Raw genomic sequence first — 14,393 nt, forward strand, 5'->3', positions numbered from 1 at the left:
ATTCAAAGACAGTCACAAAGTTTAATTAACACATCCCCAAAACCCTGAGAATTGAACAGCACACACTTCATGGAGTATAGCCAAGCACAGCTTCTCACAGGAGCGGGGGGGTTGTGGGAGATCCTGCTTCACTGGGCACCGTGTCCAGACTGCCTAACGGGAGCAGAATAGCTCAACGCCTCTCTTACCCCACACTGCACCAGCCATTCCAAAATGACAGGCAGCTAGGATATTCAAGCTTTACACTGAGTAGATTCTGTGTGCTTTCAACGTTACCTCACTCCAAGCTCCATACCCCCTAGCTACACGAAGGTCCTCCAGTGGAAAGCCTGTTCTGAATCCCAGTCATACCTATCGATTAACATACTAAGATTAGCATACACAAAGACCCACCACCAATGAGCTGCACATATAAATAAATCCATTCCCTTTACAGGGATGAAAACAGCTTACTCCGGAAAACAGAGTACTCCTGTCCTCCCTGAAAAGGGAAAATGTCCCCATGCGTTCCAAAAGGTGAACGCTGGAGAGTGACTGAAACATCTTTTGCTGGCTCAAAGTTAATTTCAGGAGCAAAGTGTGTGAGTTCCGAATCTCAGGGACCTCACACAGAGGGTGGCTGGAACATAATAGTTATGGGCACAGCAGCACACAGAGACTTGATGCAGAATGAATTTCTGATGTTCAAGAGCATTATAGAGATGAGTGAATATATGCCAGAGCCAGCAAACCACAAGGGAAGGCTCAGATCAGTTGTGGAAAATTGTGAGAGGTGATTATTTATTTATTTATTAGTACATACAGCATATACATAACTTGAGCTTGGTATTCACTTCAGTGAATTCACCATGTAAAACCTAGGGTTTGTTTTTTGTTGACCCCTACTGACACAGTGGTCTTTTAAGATGTTTGACTGCATGGTATGTTATTGGTGTTTAATCTTAGCATACAATGGGATATAGTGTTTCTGGACAATGTTTAGAGGTTACATTTTCTTGTCGTTTTTTCATGTGCATCCGGAAACTCTTGAAAAATACATTTTATTAACTGATATCAGAAGGGGAGCGGTCCATCCTTGTCTACTTGTCTAAAAATGGGGGAATCAATCATTCTGTGACACAGCTACACATTCATGTCCAAGGCTCAGGAGTGCAAGTATCTGCTGCTCTGGAGTCCTCAGTTGATGCTTAATTCCTGCTACTTCCAGAGGGATAACGCGCCGTGCCACAAAGCACACGTCACCTTAAACTGGTTCCAGGAACATGACAATGAGTTCAGTGTACTCCAATGGTGCCGGAAACATTCCTTAGAGATTCTGCTCGATGCTGACATGATAGCATCACGCAGTTGCTGCAGATTTGTCGGCTGTACATTCATGCTGCAAATGTCCCATTCCACTACATCCCAAAGGTGCTCTATTGGATTGAGATCTGGTGACCGTGGAGGCCATTGGAGTACACTGAACTCATTGTCATGTCCCTGGACCCAGTTCTCCATATCTCTGGAAGTAGCAGGCATAAAGCAGCAACTGAGGACTCCAGAGCAGCAGATACTTGCATTCCTGAGCCTTGGACATGAATGTGTAGCTGTGTCACAGAATGATCGATTCCCCCATTTTTAGACAACTAGACAAGGATGGACGGCTCTGGCATATATTCACTCATCATCTCTATAATGCTCTTGAACATCAGAAATTCATTCTGCATCAAGTCTCTGTGTGCTGCTGTGCCCATAACTATTATGTTCCAGCCACCCTCTGTGTGAGGTCCCTGAGATTCGGAACTCACACACTTTGCTCCTGAAATTAACTTTGAGCCAGTGAAAGATGTTTCGGTCACTCTCCAGCGTTCACCTTCACGCATGGGGCAATTTTCCCTCTTCAGGGAGGACAGGAGTACTCTTTTCACCTTTGTTTTCTACTGTGTTTAGCTACTGAAATGGACATTCTGTCCACACTTTTTTGTTTGAAAATATTTTGAACAATATTAAGCTATTTGAAAAAAGAAACAAGCATTATTTCAAATGAGATGAATGAAATGGTACTGCAGACTGACAGTTTTCCATCTGTCACTTATGCATTATGTCATATTACAGAGGATTACCAATTGTCCTGACAGCCATGTATCTAAGCAGTTACCTACCTTGTCTCGACGAGGAAATTACTGTGGCATCCAGCCCTACAAGTCATGGCCATCTAAGGTCCACGGCTCCTCCTTGAAAGACTGCTAAAAGAAAGACTTCAAACTCTGGCACGCTTCAATTTGGGCGATATCGAATTTCTCTCATACTTGATTTGGTCCGTGCTTATTTCCACAGGCAAACTGACAAAGTCAGTTCTCTGCTCACAAAATAAATGATGACATAAGAATGTGCTGAAAGCCAAAGAGCCTGATTAATTGGATTTCCTCTGTTGATCACAGTGCAGTGGAAACTGCAGCAAGTGCGAGAGAGGCAGGAAAGGGGAAAAGAGAGAGAGAGAGATAGGGGGAGAAAACCTCTCTTTGTTCTGTGCTTATTACTGTACATCTGTCAGTCTGATGAATACTTTCCCATTAATCCCCCTTTAGATTGCTGTTTTTTTTACAGCTGGGAAAGACATTAACAAACTAATTAACCATAAACACCATACTGCAGAAATTCTATGAAGATGTCTTTTGAATTCACAGCTACTTAAATTTATATAGCAAATAGAAATGTAATTTCACTCGTACTTTAGTTTTAGGTCATTTTAATCTTTTACGTTTGGAAAACATTCATTATTTTACAAAAGGAAAGCCCAATGGGCTTTCAACACCTTAGCAGAAAAGAAAATCACATTTCCATATCTTAGTTTAGTCATGTACCTGTTTTTTTCACTTGACAAAAGATTCCAAAATTCAATTCCGATTGATACTGGGAAAATGTAAATGAAGACATTTAAGCAAGTTCAGTCACATAAGTCAAGTCAAGAAAGCGTTTTTGTCAGCCCATCCATATACAAGTATACAGTAGGGCTGAAATAACATTTGCATGGGACCCATGGTGCTACATTTAGACAGAAAATGAGCTTTGCCACTCAATACCTGAAATACATTCCTGGTTATGTATTTGATGCTGGTTGTTTCATTCACGCAGTGTGTCACATCTGAGATGTCCATGGCAGGGACTATGGCTAGTTACATAGATTAGCTATATAACTCTGGGGGGGATAAACTGGACAATTTGCTGAACTTAAAAATGAGCTGGCTTATTGATTATTGTACAGTCTTATTGTACATAGTGTAAAACTCTATAAACTCTATAAAGCCCACACAAACATATCATAAGGGTTGTATCCAAAATACATTGTACATGATAAATGACACTTTATCTTATAGAAATAAACGTCACATCCAACCCTGTCATCAGTGTCATAAAACACATATGATATATGTAGGGCAAGAGGTGTCCCATTGTGTGACGTTGTTGCTGTCATTTCGACATGTTATGAGGTAATAAAATGTATCATGTATCTTCCACAATGTGGTATGGATGCTTAATGTATTTGTTATGCCATGCTTATTTAGGCTTTATTTATTACTTTCACTTAATGTTACATGTGACAGTACATTCAAACACCTTGGCTGTACTAATTTATCTGACTAGGAAATCTTACAGTATGTTAAAGTGTCAGAAATGCGTTAGCAGCCAAGAAGACAGATTCATCTTTATGAAATAAGAATGAACAGTAGCCAACTATGAAAATCAATGACTTCTCTTCTGGTGGTTTTTGCTGGGTTTAGGAATAGCAAAAACATGCCTCCAGCAACCTACGGATGGCATGACATTGAAAAGAAAAGCTTGCTGTCCCATGGTTTGGTGCACTTCACTGGGATCTCCACTGAGAGTAAGGAAAGAAACAAACTGAATACACATTTGCTTTGTGTTTAGCATTGGTTTAATGTGAGATAAGGTTGTAGTTACCTGCAATCAGATCTCCTTTTCCCGGCTATCTTGTTATTCATGCATATTTACTCCAACATAAAGTGTTTTTTTTTTCCTCTTATTTTTCTTTACTGTTTTGATACTTGCTAACTTTGGAAGGTAAACTTTCTCTAGTATCCCAGAGTAGCAGAATCTCGGTACTGCACAGGCATTGTATATGGAAACTGGTTATTTTAAATATTCATTCATGGTGAGAAATTCTGTCAAAGAACAAAAGGGTGCACATCAAAAAAGCATAAGTGAACAGTTGTTGAGACAAAACAGACTCACAAATATGCCTTTCACTGGAGATCACTATTAGAAGAGTATTACTCTACTCAGTTTGGAACTACATAACACAGAACCTTCAAGCTGTCCTGAAAAAAGTGTCCACTAACTATACTGTATGTAAGTACAGTAATGTGCAGCTTGTGCTGAACTTATCTGTTTGTCATAACTTGTGAACCTTTCAACTCTCAATAAGGCTTGTCCCCCTCTGTGGCAAAATTCTCTACAATTTTTATTTTTAAAGCTCTTCATATATTTGTTACCTTTGTCATCACATTATGTGATTTTACCTGCAAATTGACTGCTGCTGTGAAATATCTTCATCTTTGATGAAGTGCAGTCTACAGGCTGTGTAGCATGATCACATGACTGTGTGTACTGCTCAGATGGTCAATAGACAAAATGCACAAGGACAGAGAAAATCATAAAACTGCTTGATTTACCTGAGTCTACCACAGAAAAATCAAATGGACAAATAACCTGTGCGTGAAGCAGCTTGCATCTGATTCTGAATCAGACAGAGTAAGCAGCCTTGAAAAATAAAAACACTAATATTGAATTGCCTGTATATAGTACCTTTCATCCTTTTCTAGGTTAAAGCTCTTTATTATGGGAAGAAAAGGGGGGGAGGCGTTTGGGCAGGGAGAGGGGTGGTTGATGGTGACACCTCACCACCAAGGCTTAGTCTTGGACCGCAGTTTAACATCTAAACCCGAAGACAGTGTTTCCTATAGTACAGTGTCCCATTCACTGCACTAGGGCACTAGCTGCTAGCAAAATAAAGCTGTGCACTATGCACACATACTTATATATAAATCATTTAAAACATACTCTCAGGTAAATAACAGTCTTTTTTCTCAGTCAGCACAACACACTTTTTACAAAAGTTTTTATTTTTAATTTTTTACCCATTGATTCATCAACTTTGTTTTTAGTGCTCTCTTTCACACAAAGAGATTCGCAAAACTCTCAAAAGCTCTTACAAAAGTTGACATAATTTCACCTACAAATGCTTCCTCTGAATATACAGTCTCCATAACAAATATAGAGATTCATTCTGAGCAGGGCTGTATTTCATTTACTTGTCTCTCTTTATGGTGAAAGGCCAGTGACAAAAGAACTGGATGACATCAATATTCAATCAAACTCATTTCCCTTATCTTTTTCATTGTATGTCTGTCCTAAAGCATGGTTATGAATTTGCTGTAGGGTCCAGACTGATGGTGTGCAGGGACTTTAGAAGAGCTTTTCTGATCTTGATGGATGCCATTATGTAATGCCCTCCTGACAGGTGTCCATATTAGGTGAAAAATGGGAGGTGGGGTTCAGTACCTCCCCTGCACCCCCAGGTCCTGTTCTGCTGCTTTCTCAATGGCCTGGTGGACGACCCTCACCTCCTCCTGGGTCAGGGTTCTCTCCATGTGGCGGTATGTGATCCGGTAGCAATGGCTGACCTTCTCCGTCCTGTGGAGGAAGAGACAAGAGACAAACAGAAGCATGAAGCATGAAATGTGGAACAAATTAAACCAAATACAGTCTACCCTGATGGAGTCAATAGCAAACGCACACAGACCAAGGGCCAGATACACACAAAGACCAAGACCGAGGATAAGACCAAGAATGAGACGAAGACCAGGACTGAGGTGACCACAGTGGGACAGCAGCAAGACCTAAGAACAAAACATATGGGACTTCTTCTAAAAAGTAAAAAAAAAAATGTATAGAATTATAAGGGAATATAAAGTAAGATTAAAGATAACATTTAATTTCTGAAGCTTTTTTAAAACAATGGCAATTACCAGGAGTGATATTTGAAAAAAAAAAAATCTTCAGCCTTAATATCAAAGACCAACAATGTGCAGTTCAGTATGAATTTATATAGAATATTGTGAAAATTGAACGGGAGATTTTTAGTACTCCATACAGGACACATGTTCTAACAAAACAATCAGCCTCTGCCTTACAAGGCTAATGAACACTGTAATGAATTTCTATGTTCCTCACGACAGTACCCTTTTGTTTTTACCATTTTAGAAAGTGTCGAGAGTTTCACTTTCATTAAGAGGTGACTCCATTATGGAAGAGCCTTGAACACAGCAGGGTGAAACTAAGCGTCGCCACAAATCACAGGCCTCAGGTTTTCATTTCTTACCGGGACCTAATTATGTGACTGAGTTTCCAAGGTAACAAAGAAAATCAGCTGCTATCTTGAGGAACTCACTGTGAATGTAAACTCCGTGACACCGCCAGACATTGCACCAAAATAGTTTACCCTAACTTGTGAATTCAAGTTTATTTTAGAGTCAGTAAACATCAGTATTCCCTCCGAGGAAGATCCAGATATCTGAGGCAAAGATGTCATTTATCCTTTATGCTACCTGACGTATTGGGTAAACTTAGACTGCAGTGTTTATTGTTGTGTGCACTCTGCTGTCCTGAAGCAGACTTTGGAGAGGAGGGGATAAAGAAGGGTGGGTCAAGCTCTCAGTATTAAATTCCTGTCTACTGAGAACAATTCAATACAGCACCAATTTGATGTTCTGCGGTTCCATATGATTCTGAAACCTCACCAGCGTAAATAATAATTAAATTCTGAGCAAAAATTTCAAGCGTTTTCATCACCAATCCACTTCAATTCGTTGCTTACTGAAAAAGACAAGCTGGGACACACGTTTTACCTTTCCAGGAAAAAAGTTAAGTTTCTCACAAAAATGAAACGTCAAAATTGAATTGAGCAAGTTTGAATGTCAAGACATATTCATTCTGATACTGTGTTGGGTTGAAAGAATTTAAGTTGATATATTGATTGCATTGGTGAATTGTTACAACCCTAAATTAAACCGAACACCACTATTTCCCACAGCAATTTCATACATCTTTCCCTCCATTCTCCCTTCTCCTTGGTCTCATTCTGGGAGGAAAGAAAACTCTATTCTGAGTGACAGAGGGTTGCATGAGGAAAAAATCATGTGATACACTTGCATGCAGCCAATGGCTGTTTCCCACATTGCAAGTCATACAGTGCATGACAGTGAAGCGGGTGCCCATTGGAGAAGGGGGTGCTACTTAACTCATGTCATCTGAGCAACTACCAGGAACGTGACGAACTGCAAGTGCCTTACAGCACTGAGACACGGACACCCAGCCTGATCACCCCTTTCCCTAACGGAACAAAACCAATTTGTTCCTACGCTGAGGGTCCACAGCCGTGACTGGCTGATGACACGGCCGCCCTCAAACCTGGGCCATCGGGCTCGCCCAACATTGAAGCCAAATATGATGGATAGTTTTTAATCAACAACAAGAGTTCTGTCATTTTTAAGGATGCGACCAGGTAGATCGCATGGCTGAAAGCTGCTGAGCAGAATCCTGCTGGGATGCAGATCCACAGCTCCAAATTAACACTGAAACTGCTAACCTCCTCCTGTAGTGAGGCATGACAACGCCGCCTGCTTAACACGAAAGAAGAGGTTCAGTTCCAGGACTCGGAGAAGACATGGGAGTCAAATGGTAAATCAGCCAAAGCTCTTGCAAATTTTGGTAGGTATATAGACAAATGCCCTTTTCCACTCCTGACATTGTAGATTTCTGCTGGAATGAGACACTGTTATGAGAAGTCATGCTTGGAGCAGGGGGGGAAATTGAACTTTGGCTTTAGATTTAATCAGAATAGGTTCAAGGCTATAAATCTGGTCAGCTGCCTTCTATTGTCTCCTTTTTGTCTTTCATAGGGACGAAAATAAATTGCATTTTTTCCTTTGATCCAGAGAACACATTTACAGGACGACCTGTGAGGGGTGGCACCTTATATCCTACCTCACTCCTAAATAGCACAGGACAATCGTGGAATTCCCACATTAATACTCTCAGGCTGACTACCCCCTGCTATGAGATCTGCTGACAACTTCTTTTAGAGATGAGTGACAGGTTAGGGAACAGTTTCAAACATACAATGAAAAAGATAATAAATGGTCAACCTATGTACTCTGCATTACTAGAATTTTAAACAGCAATGGCCCGCGAGTGCAGACACAAAAAAACGGCAAAAATATTATAATATAATATAATTCTATAATCTTTATTTGCGGAAAACAGGCATGCATGATGTTAGCGCACAAAAATGTACAGTCATCAACAACCAATTGCTTTGTAGGATGAAGCCCATAATGTGTAAACTTTCATTCAAGAGGCAGAGCCGCACACATTCACAGTCAGAAATCTACTGTGTGCGCTTAATAAATGCGATGCCTGACAAATTTAGGCCACGCTTGATGGCTACTGGGACACACGTTTTGCACCGTGCTGACAGCCAAACTGACTAATTGGACAAGGCAGTCTCCTTCAGCGCAGAGATGTCTCTCACTCCATACGTCCATTAGCACTCTCAGAATAGATGGGTGGAAATTAGTGCAAAGGAAAATAAATAAGAGTGAGTGGAATAAATATCAAAAAAATAGCGACAGTGAAAGTTCACCAGCGCCTACCGCACATCACTCTTGTGCTCAGAGCAAAAATTTCCCTGCGGATTTTGCTTTCATCCATAGGTCCAAAAAGTCTCATTGCCAATTAATCAGTCGATAGCAATAAATGGCACTAAGAAATGGTGTTTATTCTACAATCAATGTTCGTTATTAATGTATAGGTTCTCTTGCAGCAAATCTATGTGGGGGAAAAAAACAGCTGACATTTTCACAGAATACAGCCCCTGAAGGGACGGAGAAATGTTCAATTATTCAGTGAGCACAGGTGGAGGACAGTAATCCAAACACACCAAACAACTCAGCTTTATTGTAGCAGTCCTTGTTTTATTATCCTGCAGAATTAAATTTACACTACAGAACCTTGTGCAATTACATCTACATTCGCTTCAAAAAACGACAGAAAGACGTTGTCATATGTAAGGTGTAGAGCCCTGTTTGAGTGGAAAGGCACATACAACTGGAGTGAATAACGTGGATTGTCGAGTGTTTCTCCTCAACACTGCACACTTCTGCATGTATCAAACACACAATGCCTACATATAAAATGCATACAATCCATCCATACATGTACATGTAAGTAATGGTGGTTACAATTATCTATCTATCTATCTATCTATCTATGTATGTATCTATCTATCTATCTATCTATCTATCTACCTACCTATCTCCTTTTCATGTTCAAGTTATTATTATAAGGCAATATAGAGACTCTCAGTTTTGAAAGTACCCACAGAGAATAAGAGAACCAGAAAAACACTTCAGCACAGATTTGATAGGAATACTATTAGCAATATAATGGCACAGATATAATGTGGGTTGAAGCTGTACTGCTATTGATTCTCTCTCAGACGCAGACTGCTGCATCATGTGATCAATTATTTCCTTCCATTTTAACATTTTTCTAACATGCAATAAGTGCAATTGAGTTACCATGGCAATTCTCAAGTGTATGCTCAAGCCTCTTAACTGCAGAAAGACGAAGCATAAATGCATTACAGCTGGAAAACTGCATTTTACCAGCTAGTTGATTCTATATATCTTTTCCACAAATGTCAACTAAAACAACAGGTGTAACTCAAACCCATGGTGTAAAATTTCTCTTTCTGGTGTGACTTCTGGGAACATCTGTCACAATGGTATAGGGTAACAAATTGTACCTGCTTTCTTTCCCCCCTGGCTTTACCCCTCTGATCCTGGGAGTCCAGACTGATTTCATAGTTTCTGCGGTGTGAGAAACAGCAGGGCAAACCAAGGCTTTAAGGTATAGGAAATCAGTAAATATGGCACAGTGGGCATCAAATCAATTTCTCCTGCCATTCCTCACTTTGCCCTCTGTGTTGCTGTTCTCTTCATCACTTCTTTTCCTTTTCATCTCCAAGTTTAAGGGTATCTCTCTAAAATGCACTGAGCATCACCACAATTATAATGAAAAAAAAAACATATTGCATTCATAGATGCTGACTGCGTGCAGGGTTTCCACAGAAATCAATGGATAACATTGAATGGATTTTAAGTGGTTTCTGTTGCTGCAGTTACTGAAAATTTACAAGAAAATGATGTGGTCTGAAGTTGTAGTTGTAGCTGACAGAAACCCTTTTTGGACACAGGTGAATGCATTTGTCAGTGAACACTACTTACCAATGACATTTGGTAGTGGGTGAGTGTGCCAGCTAATATCAGTATTATCACATTGACACTGCTAACCTTGATAGTAAATTGTATCAAGCAGGGCATATTTTGCTCACTGCAAAAGAAAAAGTAAGATTAAACTTAGGTTTTTTATGGCTTTTTGAAGACAATGGGATATTTCACCACTTTTCATGATGACAATGTTTTCAGGAATATTCAAGAACTATGGACCTTGCGCCTGAAACATTTGTTAAGGACTTGTTAGCATTATATGTATATAGAAAGGCATCCAAACACAATACAACAGTTTGAATACTTGGGGACAAACAAAAACCACAAAAGTGGTGGGGTTCCTATTTTTCCAGTACACTTTAAACACAATATATCTGCCATTACCATCTGGCAGTGCTTTTATGTGGCTGGGCAAAGGCATCACATGTGTATTGTGACAAGGGAGAAAAAATAACTATACAACAGTCCTGTCTGCTGAGTGCACTTACTATCCACTGGTGTCACTTTGGCCAATGGTGGAAACTTTCACTACTTAGAATTAGCATCAGTAATTTTGACTAGTCTGTGAATACATGGCAAGGTGTGTTTTTAAGCTTCTATTTCACTATGATTTGGGGGGGGGGGGGGGTAATTCTACCTTATATTTGGGCCAATGCAGTACTTTCCTTCCTTTGTCCCTCAGTCCCACACTTTACATTTCAAAAACTATGTGAAAAGCAATGGTTAATGGAAAAGACTGAAACCTCACACCTGCTTTGCAAATGGGTAGTGATCAAAATGCTTCAGTTTTCCCTGCCCTGGGAGAGGTCAACCATGATGTGAGGCCTGGGTAGTATGGTAATGACCCTGCCCTTCCTTTAAACTCTGGGCTTCTTCTTCTTCTTTCTTCCCTTCCTCATACCGCCTGTGAGGAATGAGGCAGACTTTAAAATGCTGAGAATTCTTTTGACTGACCCACTATTGCAGAGGTTCCACATCTATAATGAAGAGGTTCAGCATTTCAGCCCAGTTTGGCCAGAGAGCCCAGAGATTTTTTTTTGTTTGTTTTCATGTGGATGCTTTATGCTTATCACTAATTAAATGCATTTCTTTTATACTGTATTTTAATTTTATACTGTATTGAATTGTACTGTATGGTTGATTTCCTTTTCTTTTTTGGGGGTTGTTGCTGTATTCCTCAGCAAGACCAGACCCAAAATCATTATTCAGAGGTAAAACAGTGTCTAATTTAGAAAACAAAAATGTTGTTGTTAGTGTACAGGGGTATGAATTTCACTAAAGCATTTTACGCATATAATCATAATCATGTTAATGTTTTTCCTCTCTGTTGTTCATTAGCTTTAACAACCTGGAGGAAGAAATTCGGAGAGCTGCAACTGATTTACATTTTTCAAGGAAGTGATCAAAGCGATCAAAGGGTATTTGCCGTTTTGAGGGACGGTGCAGATGTTCCTCTGTTCTTTGCACACACAGTACAGTAAAACATCTTCATAAAACATCACTGGAAAGCCTGCTCGGATCAAGCGGTATTCAATGCCATTTGGTGACTGAGGTTTATTGGCTGCAAGGAGATCATTGATCCAAGAGTGTCATTGAGAAGGGCAACTGACGCTTCTAGGGTTCCATTGTCAAGGTAGGTGGGTGGGGGCATGGGGCCGGGTGGGGGCATGGGGCCGGGGGGGGGGGGGGGTTACAAAATGTGTGGACTTCAGTGACAGTTTCAAAGCAATTGTGTTGAAAAATTGAGATTTCTTTAATCGACAATACAAAAGTCAACACTCCCTGATGACTGTCAAAGGAGTGTCAGACAAGAGGAGTAGGAGGCTGAGCACATGGGGAATTCACTTAGCTGAATGATGTAACACTACCAAGCAGGGCTTAAAATATCCAGTGCTGCTCATATGTAAAGTAATATCTTGCTAGTAATGCTTTTTGATTTTTATCACATGGAGTTGGCTTTTCTTGGCTGTCCTTTCCAGGCTTCCAGGACAACCCAGTAAAAAATAAATTACACATTTGTTAATTTTCATAATCCTGAAGGAAAAGATATTGAGAACTATCCAGAATTCTTGCAAACATTTACAGCTCTGAGCGATGTTCTTTTTTTATTATTATTCTTTTCCATAGATTCAATCATCATCCTAAACTGCCAAGCATTTACATTATAAGATATTCCATGTATATTTTATTCACAGAGGCCTTATACTCTTTAGATATAACCAGTAAAAAGTACCAGTTAAAAGAGAATTGTGCCCCTGCAATCATTTGGCACATTTAAAAATCGGACTCCAAAGTTAAATATGTTGTCACAGATCTTTCAACCTCACAATCGTAACCTTCAAACCTGATGATTGATATTGCATTTCATTTGTTCCATTTACCAAAGAGAATCTTTACCACAGCTGGGAATGTGCTTCCAAAAATGTGAAATCAAAATGAAATTAGAAGTACAGCATTTTCATTTTAAATACCTTCAAGGACATAAAAAATGAATGCGGGCTGCCACCAAATGTAAGTCAGCCACATCTGATCTGAAAGTGTTAAAACTGTCAAAAAAAAAACAGTAGATATCTACAGATAGATGCATTCTGATAGAAAATACATGCTGACAAAAAATACAATCATGGCATTCAGTCATTGTGCTGACTTCAGTGTGTAGCACATTGATTCAGAAAAAACAAGCGCAATAACTGGTATTTCCAATTTCACCCCTAGGTGAAAATGGAATGGAATCCCAGCATGCTCTTGTCCTTGAGGATTGGAGAAGAGGGCATTGCTCTACATACACTAATTACGAAGGTCACTGCCATAAAAACTGAAACATGGATTTTTATATATATCTCCACAGAACAGAAAGACCACACCTGAACCATACATGGTTGTGTTGTGGTGGCATCCCTCTTTCATGGAGGTATCCTAATTAATCCTCTTTTTCAGCACTAAGGTGATTGCAGTCGATGTCTGTGTACACAAACGCAGTTGCCGATCCAGAAGAAAGGGAGGCAGAGAAGAAAGGACCATTTTTCCTCATCAAAGAGACTGCAGCTTCTTCTCCAGTGAGGTGGAGAGAAAGCACAGAAATCAATTTGCATTCCATTAAGTGCTCCCTCATCCCTGTTCAGAATTACGGCAGACATGCTATTTTATTATTAATCCAGAAACTCATTAATTCTCTCATTGCAATAAGAGAAGTTTTATGAAAACGTGTGATTTCAGGAGTTTGGAATATAGCAGGGTGGAGACCCAAACGCCGGCAACTAAAGAGAAAAAACTACAAACCTTCTCCTTTTTTCACAGCTCAGGGTAGGTGGGGTAAATGTGTTTCCTGGAATTAAAACGTTTTCCTGTCTGTGTCCAGACGCGTCATGCCCATTCAAGCTGGAGGGGCACGTGCCCAACCAGATTTTTGATATCTGGATTTTTTATATTTTTATTTTATTTCTATTATTTTTATGTAGTTATGATCATTTTATGAGTCAAATGTATTCTTATAATTATGTCATATATCATAACTCAAAAAGTCACACAGCCCCTTTCCCTATGGTGTCTTTTCTTCCAAAAGTTGCAGGATGAAATCGGTTCGCAACAGCAGGTACGCACACACACAGCACTCTGTTGCTCATCAGTGCTGGAGGATATATAGGCTACAGCCTAATGGTGTGTTGCTGAAGTGGTTAGTAGAGCATCAATCCCTTTTTCAAATGTGTGAAAATGAAATGCAATTGCATTTTAAGAAATATTGGCATAGTCTGCTTTGCAAGATAGTTGGTTAGTACCAGCTAAAGTTAGTAGCCATCCGTCAATCCGGTTGTGTAGCCTTCTGGCTCGCTAGCTAGTCGTGACTTGTGATAGCATAGCATCCTATTTAATATTGGTAAAGGAGAGCTGTGTGAATCTTATGGCAGTGACCTGATAGTTTTTACCACCATCACAGGTTATGGTTAGCAAAACACTGAATTCCATTTGATATCTCCAGGTCAAGATGCAGAGGAAAATCTCGTCATTCTTTAAAAAAACGACAGACAGCCCCAGCCCTGTCCT

At 39.9% G+C, this 14,393-nt stretch overlaps 1 protein-coding gene across 3 annotated transcripts in view; it reads right to left on the bottom strand.

Annotated features, from left to right (window-relative positions):
- Positions 1–5,085: 5,085 nt before the first annotated feature.
- The window catches only part of fars2 (phenylalanyl-tRNA synthetase 2, mitochondrial), a 116,194-nt gene continuing 106,886 nt past the window's right edge, over positions 5,086–14,393 (bottom strand). For all 3 annotated transcript variants that reach the window (XM_036520723.1, XM_036520725.1, XM_036520726.1), the window contains one exon: positions 5,086–5,694. In XM_036520723.1, coding sequence (XP_036376616.1) covers positions 5,556–5,694 — 139 coding nt within the window. In that variant the 3' untranslated portion in view covers positions 5,086–5,555. The remainder of the gene's footprint in view (positions 5,695–14,393) is intronic.

Source organism: Megalops cyprinoides, chromosome 2, assembly GCF_013368585.1.
Source record: "Megalops cyprinoides isolate fMegCyp1 chromosome 2, fMegCyp1.pri, whole genome shotgun sequence".
Classification (NCBI taxonomy): Eukaryota; Metazoa; Chordata; class Actinopteri; order Elopiformes; family Megalopidae; genus Megalops; species Megalops cyprinoides.